We start from the raw sequence: 16,208 nt of genomic DNA on the forward strand, positions 1-16,208 counted from the left end.
TAACTCACAGAGTTGCCAGATGTGCAGCCATGGAACAGCTGTTCGACGAGGGCTGCACACGCACCCGTTCCTACCACGCTGCATCCCTGGGAGCCCGCTCTGCTGGCTAAAATAATAAAACGCGAAATTTGTGTTTTTGTTAATTGAATGCCCGGCCCACAGACACAAACATCATTATGGGCATCCTAGAGAAGATTGCTGAGATCGAGCGTGAGATTGCACGCACACAGAAGAACAAGGGTAAGTAAGAGACGCGAAGGCCGGCAACCAACACCCCAACAGACCAGACCAGGCCAGACTCCGCCGCCGCCGCATTGGAATTTAGGTTAGGATTTCACTTTATTTTCTTTGTTTTGTTTGTGTGTCTTGTTGCAGCCACCGAGTACCATTTGGGTCTGCTGAAGGCGAAGTTAGCCAAGTATCGCTCCCAGCTGCTGGAGCCCACGAAGAAGGGCGAAAAGGGTGAGGGTTTCGATGTGCTCAAAAGCGGAGATGCCAGAGTGGCGCTTATTGGTTTTCCCTCTGTGGGCAAGTCCACAATGTTGTCCACACTGACCAAGACAGAGTCGGAGGCGGGTACGTACAGCTCTTCCCTATAAATATGTTCCTCCAAACCACTTTCATTTTTGGTTTCTTTCCCAACTTCCTCAGCCAACTACGAGTTCACCACGCTTACGTGCATTCCCGGCGTAATCGAGTACCAGGGCGCCAATATCCAATTGCTCGATCTGCCCGGTATCATTGAGGGTGCCGCACAGGGCAAGGGTCGTGGTCGTCAGGTGATTGCCGTGGCACGCACGGCCGATCTGGTGCTAATGATGTTGGATGCCACCAAGCCGAATGTGCACAGGGAGCTGCTCGAGCGGGAGCTGGAGTCCGTGGGCATTAGGCTGAACAAGCGCAAGCCCAACATTTACTTTAAACAGAAAAAGGGCGGCGGCCTGAGCTTCAATTCGACCTGCACCCTGACGCGTTGCAGCGAGAAAATGGTCCAGATGATCCTACACTCCTTCAAGATCTTCAACGCCGAAGTGCTGTTCCGGGAGGATTGCACCGAGGACGAGTTCATCGATGTGGTCACCGCCAATCGTGTCTATCTGCCTTGCCTTTATGTGTACAACAAAATCGATCAGATCTCCATCGAGGAGGTGGATCGCCTGGCCCGCCAGCCCAACTCCATAGTCGTGAGCTGCAACATGAAACTGAACCTGGACTACATGCTGGAGGCCCTCTGGGAGGCCCTACAGCTGATCAGGGTATACACCAAGAAGCCCGGCGCACCGCCAGACTTTGATGATGGTTTGATTTTGAGAAAGGTCAGTGCAGAAAACTCTGTTATAGTCGCTCGCTAATGCTCACTTCTCCTCCTCCAGGGCGTCAGTGTGGAGCATGTCTGCCATGCCATTCATCGAACGCTGGCCGCGCAGTTCAAGTATGCCCTGGTCTGGGGCACATCCACCAAGTACTCACCGCAGCGCGTGGGCATTGCCCATGTGATGGGCGACGAGGATGTCATACAGGTGGTCAAGAAGTAGGAGGATCCCCCTACTTTCGACTCGTTTTGGTGTAACCAGATTGTTGATCTTTGTCTCTGGCCCGGTTGGAAATGAAATATATTCTATTCTATATTTAAAGCCTCGCGAGGAACACTTTTCGCTATACATTTAACGATGATTTATTTCAACTCAAGGGAGCATTCGTGGGAGCATCACTTGGCTGCCGCATTGCTGGAGGATGCCGCCGCCGCCGAGGCATACGATTTGTTCAGGCTGCTAATGGCCGAGATGTTGGAGAACGGCGTCGGGCCACTGCTGATTCGCTGTGGCTCGACAGCCGGCGGTGGTGGATTGTCAATCTTCTCGAAGACATTGGTGGCGTCGCGCAGTTTGTAGCGTCGCAGATTCAGATACAGCTCCTTCTGCTCCTCCACGCGCTGGTGGAGCTCGTGCAGGCGTCCTGCCAGCGAGATGAAGGCCTCGTTCAGTTGCCGGAAGCCGCGCTTCAGGTCCTCGGGCGCAATGCTCTGCGGATTGGCCAGGGCGTGCATGTGCCGCTCGGTGAGCGTAATCTGCTCCCGAAAGGCAATCAGATCCTGCTCGTACTTGACCACCAGACACTGAAAGTACTGGAACGGCGCATTGTTCTCGTACTGCAGCCCAATGGGCGTATCCTGTGTCCGCTGTGCCATCTCCAGTGACTGTATGGCCTTGGCCGTCTCCATGCGCAGCAGCTTGATCTGCTGATTGTTGGTGTCCACCGAGTTGGCCATGTTCTGCAGCGCCCAAGCGAGGCTCGTGATCTCGTGCGTCACATTCGAGAACTTTGAAGTGGACGTTCGTCCGATGTCCGAGGAAGTGGTCTTCTGCTGCTTAATGTACACCTTCAAAGCCTCCACTGTCTTGACGATCTCATCGGGCACTTGCGTTTCCTTGATCTGCCAAAGGATTGTTAATATTGTTGGATTTCCATTGCATTCTGTGACTCACCTTGATGCCATCCTTTTTGTTGTCTCCCAGCTTAGGCTGAGTGGCGCTCACATCGATGCCGCCCAGTCCCACAAATGTGGCGGTAGCTGTCGGCTGCTGGCCAGCCGGTTTGCCAAAGATCCCACTCCCCACGGCAGACGTGGTGCCGCCTAGCCGCAGGCCTGTGTTAAAAGGCTGAGCCGTGGCCGTCGTGGTGTTTGTATTGAAGTTCAGACTGGCCGCCGTCGTGGCCTGTGGCTTGGCGAACGCAAAGGAACCAATGCCCGCAGTCAGAGCTGGTGGCATGCCAACTGAAGTGGCCGGTGCGGTGGTGGCTGTGCTGCCAAAGCCAAAAGCAGGCGGTGCTGTGGTCGGAGCACTCGTGGCCGGCGGCGCAAAGGAGAATGTGGGCGCTACGGTGACAACGGCGGGAGCTGCTTGGCCGAATGGCGACGCTGTTGTAGCCGCTCCGAATGCTGGAGCTGCTGCTGGTGCTCCAAATCCTGGCTGCGCCGTGGGTGCTCCAAATCCTGGCTGTGCCGTGGGTGCTCCAAACCCTGGCTGAGCTGTGGGTGCTCCAAATCCTGGCTGTGCGGTAGGGGCTCCAAATCCTGGCTGTGCTGCCGTGGCTGCTGCGAATCCCAAAGACGTGGGTGCCTGTCCGAAAGCTGAGGTTGCTGGTGCCTGTCCGAAAGCTGATGTCGCTGGTGCCTGTCCGAACGGCGATCCTCCTGCAGCTTGTCCAAAGGCTGGTGCTGCGGTTGCTCCAAATGCCGGAGGCGGTGCTGTTGTTGTCGCTGGACGCGCGCCAAAACCGCCGAAGCCACTCGATGCGGGGGCTGCGCCTCCAATTCCGGCATTGGTTGTGGGCGTAAACGAAAAGGACATTTCTGCTCAGATTCAACTAATTTCACAGCAAATTTTAATTAATTTAAATAATTATAAACAAAAATGTGCGTCAGTGGGAATGCAACAGCGTATCGATAATCAAATCTATCGATATTTTTGTGGCCGATCGACTTATGCATGTGTCATTTTCGAATATCACCCTGTTTACGATACAATTACTATTAATAAAATCTTACAAATTATTATGATTTGGCAATTCAAAAACAATTTAGTCAAAATTTTATAAACACTTGATTTTATTGTATCCCTGGTATAATAATACCCGGTGAACGCACGTTACAGGGTTGTTTCGGCATGCATGTGACTTGTCTCAGGGTGACATGTACGGTATCTTTAACCGGTTACCTTTCAAAACATCTAAACTACAAAAATGAGTTCAATATGTGTATTAACTGTTTTTTTGGGATAATGGTATATTTAATGACTGTATTTGCATTTTTTTTGTTTTTATTTTTGTTTGTACCCAAGCTGCTGGGTAACAGTATTTAAAAAAAAAATTAATGAAAAAAGGGCATGTAAAGGAACACAACATACCATACTACCAACTGACAAGCAACAAGTTGTCAAATAATGTAGAATTCCAAGCACACTCACGTAACAATGCGTTTGTAGTCATATCAAAATCATTTTCCACAAAACTTTTTTTTTATTATTTATTTCATTATTATTTTATTTATTTTAGCTTTGCTTAAGTTCTTCTTCTTCTATATCAGCGAGATAAGCGAAAAGCAATGGATCATCCTTTTCTCACGATCCATTTCTCAAAATCTGATCCATGAATTCTGGCATTACATTAGAAACGCTGATCAAGTGCGTTTACCAGGACGGTGACAAGAAATGGATCATGAATCGGTTATTAAGTTGTCCTGGTGAACGCACCCTATTTTAATAAAATCTTAAATAAAAATATGATACAAAAACAGTTTTATCAAAATTTTAACAATACTTCAAAATATCTACGTGGTATCCCTGGTTTAATAGTCCCACCCTGGGGCACGCACACTACCACGCGCAGGGTTGCTTCTGCATGTGTGTGACTCGTCATATGACAATTTTCGACCAGCAAATAATTCCACAGTCGTCGTCGTCACTTGCTTTTTTCTTCTTGGTCAGCACAGCACGTAAAAACGTAAAGTCAGATTAAAAGATGGCCAGCCAGACGCAGGGAATCCAGCAGTTGCTCGCTGCAGAGAAGAAGGCCGCCGAGAAGGTGGCAGAGGCAAGGAAACGTAAGTGAAATTGAAATAATTTTAGTCTCAATCCAATTGGAGAAACAGATACAGAAAGCAGAGGCAAAAGCAACTGCGTTTTTCAACCACCCCCTCGCCCATCGCCCCTTATCGACGTTACGTTTGGTGGGTCACATGACTCGCTGAAAAACAGTAAATATTGTGCAAGTTCACTAATAACTGTTTTTTCTTTCTGGATTTTCACCTACACCCACGTAGGCAAGGCAAGGAGGTTGAAGCAGGCCAAGGACGAGGCCACTGAGGAGATTGAGAAGTTCCGTCAGGAGCGGGAGCGCGCCTTCAAAGAGTTCGAGGCCAAGGTTAGTTTCCCATCTTCAATCCGATATACGGAACTCAAGCTAATCCCCCACGATCCCACCCACACCTATAGCACATGGGCAGCCGGGAGGGCGTTGCTGCTAAGATCGATGCGGACACCCGCGTGAAGCTGGCTGACATGGAGCGTGCCATTGTTACGCGCAAGGAGCCCGTTATCCAGGAGATCCTTCAGTTCGTCTACAACATCTCGCCCGAGGTGCACAAGAACTACACTGCCAAGTAGGGAGTGGGACAGAGTACCTCCATTATCCGTATTCGTATCCGTTTTCGCATCCATCTCCGACGGCGACGTTTCTGATGTAAATTCGATGTCCAAGTTCAACTCTAATGTATAATTTAGCTCCATAATAATAGTGCATGCAATATGAAACACTACTGTATTATTATTCCATATATTAAAGTGAAAAAATTCGTTGTTGTTCCCCCTAACATTGAGCCAATAGATATGTATTATTTTGTTTAATGTTCTGTTCAATACACGTTGTTAATTTTATGTGAAAAGTCATGTGTTTTTCTGTTCTATTTATTGATTAATTAATTTTTGAATTATTTTACACCTTTACGTACATACAATCATATGTACATGCAAATGTACATGCATAGAGTCAGCTGCTTTTCTCTGATAAGAAATAACAGTAGTCGATATTTTCTTACTGCTCGTTACTATCATCTCTAGGAGAGGATGATTTAATAAGTTGTAAGTTAATTTGACTTTTAATATACGACAAGAAATAGCAGTAATCAATAACATAATTACCATACAAGCAAACATAGAAAATATCGACAAAAATCCTCCAACCTATCGATAAAATAATTGTACACAATCGACAGAATGGCAGACAGATATTTTGGAACAAAAGAAAAATATTGCTATATTTTTTTATTAAAAATGTGTATAATCTAACCGATATAATCTTTTTAGCAAAATTACCAACACGTATTAATCTCATTCCATGTTTATATATCATAGGGCCTGATGTAGCTACATGCAGTGTCATACGACCATTCCATACAAGCAAAGATAGAAAATATCGACTATATATATCCACCCTATCGATAGCACAATTGTACATAGTCGAGAGAATGACAGACAGATATTTTAAGCAAAGGAACAACATTGTTATAGTTTTTTATAAAAAATGTGTATAATCGAACCGATGGAATCGTTTTAGAAAAATTACCAAAATTAATCTCATTCTATGTTTATGTTTGTATCATAGGACCAGATGTTGCTACATGCAGTGTCATACGACCATAAGTGGAATGGAAAGATATATATCGTTATGTTTCGATATATTTACCATCACTACAAATTGGCAAACGGTTTTTTTTCTTCTCACGTTCCCTCCGCGCGCAATTTATCCAAAACACAATAATTATTTAAATCTACACTGCACTTTCCTTCCTCCAGCACAAAGTGCAATAGTGAACTTTATAGAATTGTGATATTAGATAATAGTGCAAGGCAATGCAGCGGCACAGGTGAAAATTGACCCTCGACGTCAATATTTTTGGCAACACACACACACACGCATGCCGCGCGCGCAGACGACTCACACAGATGCCTTGTGAAAGTAGGAAAGAAGTGGTGGGGGGAAGCAGCAAGACTCCGCGGATTGGCTAAAGTTGCCACTAAGCAAAATGCTAAAATTAGACAGCGTCGAAGAAGCGTCCCCCCCTCCACCAGAAAGTTCGCAGCATCTGCTGGAGGTGGAAGCGGGGACTCCCGAGGCGCCTGCTGTCCATCTGGAACCGCCATACAGCACACCGCTGGCCCCCTTCGACATGGAGCTGATGCAGCGCGTCGGCCTCAGCGATAAGCTGAAGGGCAGCGGAAGCCTCTGGGAGGGCCGCCACAGAGGCCAGACAGCCGATCCAACGACGGATTTTATGGACCAAGAGCGAGAGGCTGCCGGCGGAAAGCACCGAAAGTCGTCAAGTGATTCACTCTCTGATAAGAGAGCCAGATTCGCTGCAAGGTAAGTCAAGTCCAATGGAGCTGACTAAATAGAGGAAATATCCATTAAATTAAAGATAATTGCGCCTGGTTTTTGTCGACTGTTTGTTGTCTGTCTATTGTCCGTTTTTCTGTAATTGAGTTTGGTTTGTTTTGTTTGGAGTACAGGGTGTTCTAGCAGGTACTTTTCAGAGAGATATTCTATTTCCACTTTCAAGCGCACCCTGTACACTTTTATCTGTCGCTTATGTTGATCATTCGCACTTGTTGCTATATGCATTGGGTAAATAAACAGAAAGTGCGATTCACTGTTCTTAGACAAATATTTAGTGGGATTATATTATACTTGCGCTTCCTCTTTCGGATGTGGAATGTCAGTGGGGTTTTCATCATTCAGTGACTCAGACAAAGAGAGAGAGAAAGAGAGAGAGAGAGAGCACCTTGTATTGGTTTCAGACATCCCCCTGTTCTGAATATTAATCTACAATTTATACAGTAATTACCCAATGGACTAATTTCCTATCATAAATAGCACATCAATTTCCCTTTGTGTTTGAAATATAAGAAGAGAGGGTATACATTCATATGTACATACATACATACATATGTACATACATGTGCCTACCTGCATTTGATCTCTGGACTGGGCAAAAACATGTGCTTAGAGTTAGCTGACTGAAGTACTGGCTAAACTAGGCAATTTTTGCTGGGCAACAGGTGTAATTGTGTGCACTCGATGCACACAAACTTCCCCAAACTTGCTGCTCGAAAATGTATAGAATTAGTTTATTTTGAGTTAATAAGAAGAAGTGCCGCTTTAATTGGTAGGGAAAATCCGAAGTCAACATCAAAGCAGTTAATGTGAACCCGATGATTTTTGTTTAACCGGTACTTAAGTCAGCTTAAGAGGGATTATCATTTGCCGGCTTGTCTGTGTCTTGCTCTTCGCCCAGCTGACAGACAGCCCTCTCTTGTTTCGGCTTTGTTGTTGCTGCTGCTGCGCGTCGGAGCTCTTTGTCGCTCTTTGGCGCTCTCTCGTTGTCAGTGCCAACGTTTGTTGGATTATAATTTCAATTTTCTGAACACTCAATTCACAAACATCGGGCGAACCAGAAGCAAAAACTTACAGGAAAGATTTTTCCGCGCGCTAAATGTGATATTACACCCGCTGGTGGGTCAATTAATACCTTTATTATACGTACGCCCGATCACCTTTCGCAGAAACGGGTTTACCGTAGTATTTCCCCTGTTTTGTGTTGCCTGTGGATTAATCATCTGTTTTGCGGGAGAAAAGTAAAAGACAACGGTTTACTTCTATGTGTGTGTGGTTGTGCATTTTGCGGATCTTGTAGCTTGGATGACTAAACGGATCATGCATTTATAGCATATAGCATAGAATCTACATTAATTATATAAGAAACATTTCGGGGAAACAATTTTCCGTCACCTTTTGCAGCTCTGCTTCCTTCGGATGGGTGACAAATATTCGACAAAGCATCGCCACAAATGTTTAATAAATTAGTGTCTCTCTCTACATATGTCAGCCCGGCTCTCTCTCTCCTTCTCTCTTGGCCTTGATTAAAGCTAAATAAATGGCAAAATTTTCAATGTGTGGGCCAACAAAACAAAAACAATAACAAATTGTGTGTAAATTTTCATATTTGAGTTTTTTGTTTGAAAGAAGTTGAAGATAATTATGAATCGCCGCGAGCCAAGGCTGAAAAGTGTGTAAAATATGAAATACGGCAATGCTTGATGAGCCGAGCGCCACCGACACGAAAAAAGAGTACAAAACAGAATGGAGGAAACAAAAAGAAACATAAAGCTTAACATGAACTTATGGAAATAGGAGGGGAATTACGACAAAGTTCAATTCCCTTCCTCATAGAATTTCACACAGCCGAAGGTAGGGTATCTAAAGTTTCGATCACCGGAACCTGGCCTTCCGCTTCGTGATTTCGCTGTCTAGTTTTTCTCCGGTGGCTGTTCTATTTCTAGTCACTGCCGATAAATATTTTGCATATTTACTTATAAAATGCAGTGGTTCCCCTAGACTCATTCCACTTTGTGGAGAATATTCTGTACCCCATTCACATATTACTTATACTGGCACTTAAGGCCTTGAAACAGCGGAAAATATTATCGAGTTACTCTTTCAATGGAGGTTGAATCAACAAGTAAAATCTCTGGACCCCATCTCTTGTACCATTAAAAATAATGTAATTGACAGCCCTCTCTTCATGTCATGGCTTATCAAGTTTTGTCAGCTTATATGTACATATATAGCTGATAAGAACTTGTGCCCTTCTACAACCACGATCCCATGCAGCATCTTGCTAAATTATTCCCCATTTATGAATAACTTCAATTACTCATTCGATTGCAATTTGGAAGTTAAGGTACATTTTCTATTGTATTATTTATGAATATATTCGTGAATCATAGGAGATTTTTAGAATTTTGCAAGCTCAAACCCGACTCACATGAGAGGCTGCTTTTCTAGCGTTCAAATATCAAGTGTTTGCATATATTATTTACAAATGTTTTTGCCACATTATCAACTGAATGTGAGGCACTGCACTTAGCTCTAAAAATAATGTATACAAAAGACTAAACGCAGATGGAACAGAAAGACTGCTGGCTAAACAAGTAAAAGCTGAGGAGAAATAGAGAAATTATTAACCTGATGTCATGTGTGCATGTGTGTGTGGGGTGGACTGCTCTCCTTTGTCCATTAAATGGTTTCAACGCGTTCAAATTATATTAGCTTTGGGGGTTCACCCTGGTAGTGACCTAAATAAGGTGAGGGTGTAACATTAACACGCTAAGCGGGGGGTCCTATAGGGACATTAATGGACTTCAAACTGTTTTACCCAATAACCAAGACTGAAAGCATTCCATTCCTCAACTGTATTCTTTGTTACAGCAACGCCTCCACGCTCCAACTGCCAGAAGTTGCTGCCGGGCCTGTGGCTAATGGAAAAAAGAAGTCCTCCGATCCAAGGAACCACAATCATCATCTCTCAAGCCCCTTGCTGCCAATGACTGAACCCAATTCGGGGAATAATGGCTACGATGAACGCGAATGCAGTTGCCCCAGGGAGTTCTACCAGCGGGAGGAGATCAACACATCGCTGTTCTTCGAGGACTGCACTCGTTCCATTGACTTTGTGCTCGCCTTCAGGATCAATGCCCACGAGCCCACCGAGGCGGAGAACACAGAGAAGCGACGCGTGTTCGAGGCGAATCTCGTGAGCCAGGGCCTCGAGGTGGAAAAAAGTCAAAAGGATCAGATTTGTTTTGTCAAGGTCAGCCTTAAATCTTTCCAAAATGAACCCTTATTAGAGAGTGTTTTACTCCTTGCAGATCCATGCTCCTTTGGAGGTGCTACGCCGCTATGCGGAGATACTTAAGCTACGGATGCCCATGAAGGAGGTTCGTTTACGATTTAATTCTTTAAAGACTTTTTAGGCCCTGAGACTAAATTTGAAATTCTGTTGAAAGTTCCCATTGTTCTATTTTTTTTCATTCTAAATGTATGATTTCTTGTATGTTCTTTATGTTTCTTTGTGTGTTTTTTTAGTCCTTGTGTAATTTGCGTATATATGAAAGAACGAATCGACTACAGAATGCGGCACAATACTTGTCGAAGAAGGTTGGCCCAGACGTTGTTGAATCAGTTAAATATTTAAAATAATTAATACCTCTAAAACCTAGGCTTAAATGTTATTGAAATGTGCTGTGAGTTGATGTATGAAAGAAAACCTAATCCCGAGCCTAACATTGTTGTAGAATTATCAATTGAAAGTAGTACCTTTTAGTAAGCCATTGCTTTGGTTATCTTGATTTAAAGCATTCAATTCCACATAGATTAATATTGATTCTGATAACTCTTGCAGATCCCTGGCATGTCTGTGGTCAATCGTTCGACGAAGAGCATCTTTTCTAGTCTGAAAACCGTGTGCCAATTCTTTCTCCGGAATATCCACGTGGATGAGCATATTTTTCCGAAGAGAGCGCATCGTTTTACTGCCATTTACAGTCGCGATAAGGAATATCTGTAAGTGGGAGAGCACAACCATCCACATTCTGTTTCATTTGTCTTCTCTTCTTTGTTAGCTTTGATATACGACAGGACTGCTTCTTTACCACCGCCGTGAGATCGCGCATTGTGGAGTTTATATTGGACCGACAGCGTTTTCCTGCCAAAAATCAACATGACATGGCCTTTGGCATTGAACGATTGGTGGCCGAGGGCGTCTACTGTGCGGCATATCCATTGCATGATGTATGTATACCCTAATTACATACAAGATCTTTTATAGCTGATGTTTACTCCTTTTGCAGGGCGAAATAACCGAAACGGGCACAATGAGAGCTTTGCTCTACAAACATTGGGCATCCGTGAAGAAATGGTATCGCTATCAGCCGCTGGATGACATCAAAGAGTACTTTGGCGTTAAAATTGGTTCGCATATAAGACATATACCCAAAGGGCGACTCCTTTACTATAGATTTATCGCATCTTTAGGTCTGTACTTTGCCTGGCTGGGTTACTACACCTACATGCTGCTGCTAGCCTCCATTGTGGGTGTGATATGCTTTCTATACTCCTGGTTCTCTCTTAAGAACTATGTGCCTGTGTAAGCTTCAGATGTCTGCCTTCAATTCTTACCTTAACTAATGGAAAACTGTATATTTCAGCAAAGATATCTGCCTGCGTGCGAATACAAATATAACCATGTGTCCCCTCTGTGATTGGTGCAACTTTTGGGACCTAAAGGAGACCTGCAATTATGCCAAGGTCACGTATCTCATCGACAATCCCAGCACGGTTTTCTTTGCCGTCTTCATGTCCTTTTGGGCTACCCTCTTCCTGGAGTTGTGGAAGCGCTACTCCGCGGAGATTACCCATCGCTGGGATCTGACGGGTTTTGATGTACATGAAGAGCATCCCAGGCCGCAGTATTTGGCAAAGCTGGAACACATACCACCCACCAGAGTGGACTATGTGACGAATATCAAAGAGCCAACGGTTCCTTTTTGGCGTATGAAGCTGCCAGCCACTGTTTTTAGCTTTTCGGTGGTGCTGCTACTCATTGCCTTGGCTTTTGTGGCCCTTTTAGCTGTGGTGGTGTACCGCATGTCCATGCTGGCAGCATTAAAAGTGGGCGCCAGTCCCCTGACCACCTCGAGTGCTATTGTATTGGCCACTGCATCGGCGGCGTTTGTGAATCTGTGTTTGCTCTACATCCTGAATTATGTGAGTATGGCCCTTGAAAATGTTTCTGCTGATTTATTTAAGTGTAATCTCTCTTATCAGATGTACAGCCACCTGGCGGAGTACCTCACAGAGTTGGAAATGTGGCGCACACAAACGCAATTCGATGATTCGCTGACTCTCAAGATCTATCTGCTTCAGTTTGTCAACTATTATGCCTCGATATTTTACATAGCCTTCTTTAAAGGCAAATTTGTGGGACATCCAGGGCAGTATAACAAACTATTTGACTATCGACAGGAGGAGGTGAGTTACATGCTACCGAAAGTAATCTTCTATGAGCTAATCTTTCCCTGAACTCTCTTCTAGTGCTCTTCTGGTGGCTGCCTAACTGAGCTGTGCATTCAGCTGGCCATAATAATGGTGGGCAAGCAGGCATTCAACACTATACTAGAGGTTTACCTGCCCATGTTCTGGCGCAAAGTGCTGGCAATTCAAGTGGGATTGTCGCGCCTGTTTAACAATACCCCAAATCCCGACAAAACCAAGGACGAGCGTTGGATGCGTGACTTTAAGTTGCTGGATTGGGGCGCACGCGGTTTGTTTCCCGAATATTTGGAAATGGTTTTGCAATACGGATTTGTGACCATCTTTGTGGCTGCCTTTCCGCTGGCTCCGTTCTTTGCTTTGCTCAATAATATTCTGGAAATGAGATTGGATGCCAAGAAGCTCCTTACACACCACAAGCGTCCCGTGTCGCAGCGTGTCAGGGATATTGGAGTGTGGTATAGGATACTGGATTGCATTGGAAAGCTAAGTGTGATTACAAATGTGAGTGTGGAACAGTGGATATCCCATAGAAAGTATCTCTAAACAATGTATATTGTAGGGCTTTATCATTGCCTTCACATCGGATATGATTCCACGCCTGGTCTACCGCAATTATGTCTCCAAAGATGGCACATTGAACGGCTATCTCGATTTCACACTCTCCGAATTCAAAGTGTCAGATTCACCCACCTTGTACAGCCTCGCAGGGGATCTCTCCAACATAACATCGTGCAAGTATGGCTTAGACACTCGAGGATTTGCCTTATGGAATGTCATACCAAATGGTCGTTCTTTTATTGCAGATACACAGACTTTCGGTTGCCGCCCTCATCACCGGATAAATACGATTTAAGCAGCATGTTTTACATAATTTTGGCCTGTCGTTTGGGCTTTGTGGTGGTCTTTGAAGTAAGCATTTGGTTTACCAGCTTTAATTTCACTTTATTTACCTATAAATGCTTCAAGACATAGTTTCATAATCAGATCCCCTAAGGATACTTAGTTTCAGGCATTGAAAGTGTGAGGATTTGGTTGAATAGCTTCGATATTTTCAATCGGTGTAGACTTTAGCTTCCGATAGAGCGCATAGATGCCATAGGAAAGCAATGCATTGAGCACTACATGCAGAAAAATCATTTCAAGTTATAGTTTAAGTTATAAGTCATTCAAACACCCACCTAAAAATACGCCAAAGATGAGACTACGCGCTATCCGACGATCCACTGCAGCATCCACTTCATCAATTCGAAGTTCGAGGCTCACAAAAATGCCAGTTTCCACGGCCATCGATAGATAGGTGTTGATCAGCCAAGGGGCAATGCAAATCAGTCGTTTCTGTGGTAGAAATCCAAGATTTTAAACAGAGATTAAACCAAATTTGTATTGCAATTCCATTACCTGCTTAATGCCATCGACTAGAAGGCATGCCACTGCCAGATTGATCAATGCCTTGACCCAAATAATGAGTGTGGCAGTCATGTAAAACACCTGCGAGAATTCTCGCACCCAAAGATAATCCACTGGAAAAGGTTTATCAAACTTATAAAACTTATATATCAATTTCTGGATGATTTACCCAAAGTGGAAACGAATGTGCCAAATGCACTCAAGGCCTCCACATCATTGGACTGTTCCCATCTCTCGAGATCCAAGTAATCAAAGTACAGATAATAAGTAGAGGGACAGAGTATGCTCAGGGCTATGAGGATGTCCAGTACGGCTATGCTAAGACCCACTGAGGAGAGGCTCAGGAATTCAAAGTATTTCATTTTTAAGGATTTCAACTGCAGTAAGGGGTAGATGAATCTTTTTTAATCCTTGAATTTGTTAGTTTTTTAAGCTTGTATTCCGTTGGTTATCCTTTTCTTTCAAACACACGTCCGCTCGTCTCGAAGTATTCAAAGCTACTGTCTGAAATGCTCCAACTTTCGTGCAGAACTGACCTGCCGCCAATTATCCATTTAGTTGGCATTTCATTTTATTCTATTTTCAGTTTCTTGACATTTTGTCTGCTGCTGCTGCTGCCTCTCTTTCCTTCTCTATCTGCTTATGCTGCTGCCAAAGTCCGATCTATGTTGGGGGTGCTTGTTTGCTGTGCTGGTTTCATTCCATGGGGTTTCTATGGGCGTTCCCAATTCCACCGAAAATATTAGGGTTGAGGCTAACACCTGTCTTAGCCCGTCTTAGCCAATTCCATTTACTGTCGCTTGAGTGGAGAACAATAGGGCTTCTCCTTCATGCTCTTCTCTGGGGTGTGACCCACAAATTATGGACAAATCATGGACAAATGATGACATACTGATGAAATATGATTCTCTCTTTCAGAACTTTGTGGCGCTGGTGATGATTCTGGTGCGCTGGTGCATACCCGACATGAGTGTAGAGCTAAGGGATCAAATCCGTCGCGAGGTCTATGTCACCAATGAGATTATCATCGAGCAGGAGGCACATCGTGCACGTTTTGGTTAGAAAAATAATTCTTTCTTATAGATTTGACTTATACTAAAAGTGTTTATCCTTTTTGCAGAGCGCGCCAAACGTAGCAGTTCGGTTCTACAGACCTCTCCCGACCAGGAAATGGATGCCTCTTCCATTCAGGAGCCCAATGCCAAGTTCATTAGCATTGAGAAGCTGCTCAGCGAGAATCTCACACAAGTGGAACTGGATGCCATCATCCATCTCTCGGACCCCCTCACTGGCATAGCCGGGGCCAACGCCTAACAGAAAACTCCTACATTTTGTGGCACAAATGCATTGTACAAATGCAACTCAAACTGAATCTCTAGCTTTAAGTTTCGTTCAAAAGTGATTCATTGTGTTATGGATGTTCCTTTCAGTCACTTAATTAGCCTTTAATTTGCGACTCAATTGTTGATTTTGGTTATAAGCTTTACTCATGGCACAATTGTTATATAGGCTCATCTTTTTTTACTAAAAAATGCTTAGCACACACTCAAAGTAGTATAAGGAGTACGACCCCTGCCCCCCAGTGAGTGCCAAATAATTGGCAAGTAATTTCCTCAGAGAAGAAATCTCACCAAATGTTATTTAACTCAGGCTCTCTCTCTATTTAAAATGATAGACAAATATATATTAATGGCAATCGTCACATTGTGCTACATATATTGTATATTGATGTTGATATATTGAAATCTCTATTTAATGTTGGATCATACATACAATAATCATAATAAAACATGTATTTTAAATGAAATGAATTAAGGGAAACCTCAGAACTTTGAAATATTCGTAGATTTAGATTTACCAATTACAAATTGAGGAAGATAAGACAGAATCGCTTTTATAACATAGTTCCAGTCAACAAATCTATAGAGGAACATGTTTAAAAAAATAATTTAAGTATTCGATGTGCTAATTTAGTTTTAAGCAGATTTACAGATTAACAGCAGATTGATTTCCTGCATCGATATGCTCTACTATTCCAATAGTAGCGCTCTGTGACGCCGTCAACCAGCCCTGGTTTTACCATCCCTCTTAGCATCCCATCCCTTCCTATCATCTCAGCCTTTTGTTGCCCAAAGAGAGTCAAGGGGGCAATGGCAAGTGGCGCAACAAGCATGCATCTGTGTGTCCCCATAGAACGAAAAAGTTCCCCAAAAGAGTGTGCGCTCTGTCTCTCTCGCTGTTGCTCTCTTTGGCTGCGCATGAGTCGCATTAATGACGTCACAAGAGAAAAGCGTGTGCACGTCTGGGCAGCACGACGCCGTTTCAGCTGTTTTTACCCGCCGCCAGCCAGC

The 16,208-nt window shown here is 44.1% G+C and overlaps 5 protein-coding genes across 9 annotated transcripts; 3 read left to right on the plus strand and 2 right to left on the minus strand.

Moving 5' to 3' along the window:
* The first annotated feature begins 71 nt into the window (after window positions 1–71).
* LOC117897206 (developmentally-regulated GTP-binding protein 2) lies at window positions 72–1,634 on the plus strand. The gene is made up of 4 exons (XM_034805909.1): window positions 72–240; window positions 376–576; window positions 652–1,316; window positions 1,374–1,634. Exons 1-4 carry the CDS (start codon window positions 177–179, stop codon window positions 1,533–1,535), a joined length of 1,092 nt encoding a protein of 363 aa, XP_034661800.1. The 5' UTR covers window positions 72–176; the 3' UTR covers window positions 1,536–1,634.
* A 15-nt stretch (window positions 1,635–1,649) lies between these two features.
* LOC117897205 (nuclear pore complex protein Nup58) lies at window positions 1,650–3,444 on the minus strand. The gene is made up of 2 exons (XM_034805908.1): window positions 2,487–3,444; window positions 1,650–2,434 (listed from the first exon to the last, which is right to left on the minus strand). Exons 1-2 carry the CDS (start codon window positions 3,351–3,353, stop codon window positions 1,709–1,711), a joined length of 1,593 nt encoding a protein of 530 aa, XP_034661799.1. The 5' UTR covers window positions 3,354–3,444; the 3' UTR covers window positions 1,650–1,708.
* Window positions 3,445–4,433: 989 nt separating this feature from the next.
* On the plus strand, window positions 4,434–5,371 carry LOC117897980 (V-type proton ATPase subunit G). Its single transcript, XM_034807093.1, has 3 exons — window positions 4,434–4,603; window positions 4,823–4,923; window positions 4,995–5,371. The coding sequence occupies exons 1-3, from the start codon at window positions 4,522–4,524 to the stop codon at window positions 5,163–5,165; spliced, it is 354 nt and encodes a 117-aa protein (XP_034662984.1). The 5' UTR covers window positions 4,434–4,521; the 3' UTR covers window positions 5,166–5,371.
* A 915-nt stretch (window positions 5,372–6,286) lies between these two features.
* Window positions 6,287–15,664, plus strand: LOC117896967 (anoctamin-1). Of its 5 annotated transcripts, none has more exons than XM_034805511.1 (15): window positions 6,287–6,921; window positions 9,826–10,207; window positions 10,266–10,334; window positions 10,483–10,578; window positions 10,799–10,959; window positions 11,019–11,187; window positions 11,247–11,367; window positions 11,431–11,542; window positions 11,604–12,162; window positions 12,223–12,426; window positions 12,490–12,951; window positions 13,010–13,185; window positions 13,254–13,359; window positions 14,776–14,914; window positions 14,978–15,664. In XM_034805511.1, the coding sequence occupies exons 1-15, from the start codon at window positions 6,584–6,586 to the stop codon at window positions 15,169–15,171; spliced, it is 3,288 nt and encodes a 1,095-aa protein (XP_034661402.1). In that variant the 5' UTR covers window positions 6,287–6,583; the 3' UTR covers window positions 15,172–15,664. The 5 variants fall into 5 exon arrangements, with proteins under 5 accessions (XP_034661402.1, XP_034661403.1, XP_034661405.1 ...); XM_034805512.1 differs by having other exon boundaries at window positions 6,288–6,921; window positions 10,483–10,554; XM_034805515.1 differs by lacking the exon at window positions 6,287–6,921 and adding an exon at window positions 7,991–8,070.
* On the minus strand, window positions 13,372–14,386 carry LOC117896968. The gene is made up of 4 exons (XM_034805517.1): window positions 14,027–14,386; window positions 13,849–13,970; window positions 13,629–13,785; window positions 13,372–13,568 (listed from the first exon to the last, which is right to left on the minus strand). Exons 1-4 carry the CDS (start codon window positions 14,217–14,219, stop codon window positions 13,456–13,458), a joined length of 585 nt encoding a protein of 194 aa, XP_034661408.1. The 5' UTR covers window positions 14,220–14,386; the 3' UTR covers window positions 13,372–13,455.
* Window positions 15,665–16,208: the final 544 nt, after the last annotated feature.

This window comes from Drosophila subobscura, chromosome O (assembly GCF_008121235.1).
Source record: "Drosophila subobscura isolate 14011-0131.10 chromosome O, UCBerk_Dsub_1.0, whole genome shotgun sequence".
Classification (NCBI taxonomy): domain Eukaryota; kingdom Metazoa; phylum Arthropoda; class Insecta; order Diptera; family Drosophilidae; genus Drosophila; species Drosophila subobscura.